The sequence below is a fragment of the Aptenodytes forsteri genome, unplaced genomic scaffold (genome assembly GCF_000699145.1).
Source record: "Aptenodytes forsteri isolate BGI_AS27 unplaced genomic scaffold, ASM69914v1 Scaffold1119, whole genome shotgun sequence".
In the NCBI taxonomy this organism is placed as follows: Eukaryota; Metazoa; Chordata; class Aves; order Sphenisciformes; family Spheniscidae; genus Aptenodytes; species Aptenodytes forsteri.
This window is the reverse complement of record NW_008794734.1, coordinates 2,046-3,186: the sequence shown is the minus strand read 5'-3', so window position 1 is coordinate 3,186 and position 1,141 is coordinate 2,046. Positions and strand designations below refer to the sequence as shown.

The window sequence follows — 1,141 nt, the reverse complement described above, 5'->3', positions numbered from 1 at the left end:
TCCTGGTCCTGAACCCGTCCAAGCGCTGCACCCTCGAGGTGAGGGGGGTCCCGGGGGGGGGGCACAGGGTGGGACGGGGCAGGAGGGGGGACACAGGGCTCAGGGAGGGCACAGGGCTGGGGCTGGCACAGCTGGAAAGGGCACCGTCCCACCCCAATGGGGCACGTCCCCCGGCCGCTCAGCTCCCCCAAGCCGGCTCCCCCTTCCTGATGCTCTTAATTAGCTTAATTAACTCTAGGGCTAATTACAAGCTGGCAGCATCCGCGGGCGGGCACGGGCAGGATGCAGCCAGCCATGCCCTGGCTGGAGCTGCTGGCAGGGGCCGAGCACCCTGGGGTGGCGTCGGGGTGGGTAAGCCGGCCAGGGAGGGTGCCCTCTGCCTGCCGTGTGCTCGTGGCATCCCCGGTGGCACCCGTGGCACCCCACGGGTGCCTGCTGCTGCCCCCGCAGCAAATCATGAAGGACAAGTGGATCAACATCGGCTACGAGGGCGACGAGCTGAAGCCCTACAAGGAGCCCGAGGAGGACTTTGGGGATGCCAAGCGCATCGGTGAGGGCACGGTGCCACCCTGGCACCCCCGGGGTGGGGGTCTGCCGCACCCCAGGGACCGGCGGTGCCCCCTCACCGTTCCCGCTCCCCGCAGAGGTGATGGTGGGCATGGGCTACACCCGGGAGGAGATCAAGGAGTCCCTGAGCAACCAGAAGTACAACGAGGTGACGGCCACCTACCTCCTGCTGGGCAGGAAGAATGAGGTGAGGTGACAACGCGGTGGCACCGCTGTCCCCACCCTGGGCCGGCCGGGCCCGGTGACGGCCCCTGCGGCCCGCAGGTGGAGGCAGGCGAGTCACGTACGGGCAGCAGCCTCTCCCTGGCCCGGGTGCGGGCACCCAGCGAGGCAGCCAACGGCACCGGCAAGGTGTCTTCGCACGGCAAGAGCCAGCGCGGCGCCACCACCTACCACCGGCAGCGGCGGCACAGCGACTTCTGTGAGTGTCCCGCGTCCCCTGGCCTGCCCCTGGGGTGGGCACCGCCTCCCCTGGCCCGTCCCCGGGACGGGCGCCGTGTCCGCAGGGTTGGGTGGGCATCATGCTTGTGGGGTCCGGGGCAGGCTGGGCACCCGGTCCCATGGCCGGGGGGGG

At 70.6% G+C, this 1,141-nt stretch overlaps 1 protein-coding gene across 1 annotated transcript in view; it reads left to right on the top strand.

The window, feature by feature from the left end:
* Positions 1 to 232, top strand: part of LOC103894546 (MAP/microtubule affinity-regulating kinase 4) — a 22,115-nt gene extending 21,883 nt beyond the window's left edge. Inside the window, exon 2 of the mRNA XM_009273960.1 lies at positions 224 to 232. Coding sequence (XP_009272235.1) covers positions 224 to 232 — 9 coding nt within the window. The remainder of the gene's footprint in view (positions 1 to 223) is intronic.
* Positions 233 to 1,141: the final 909 nt, after the last annotated feature.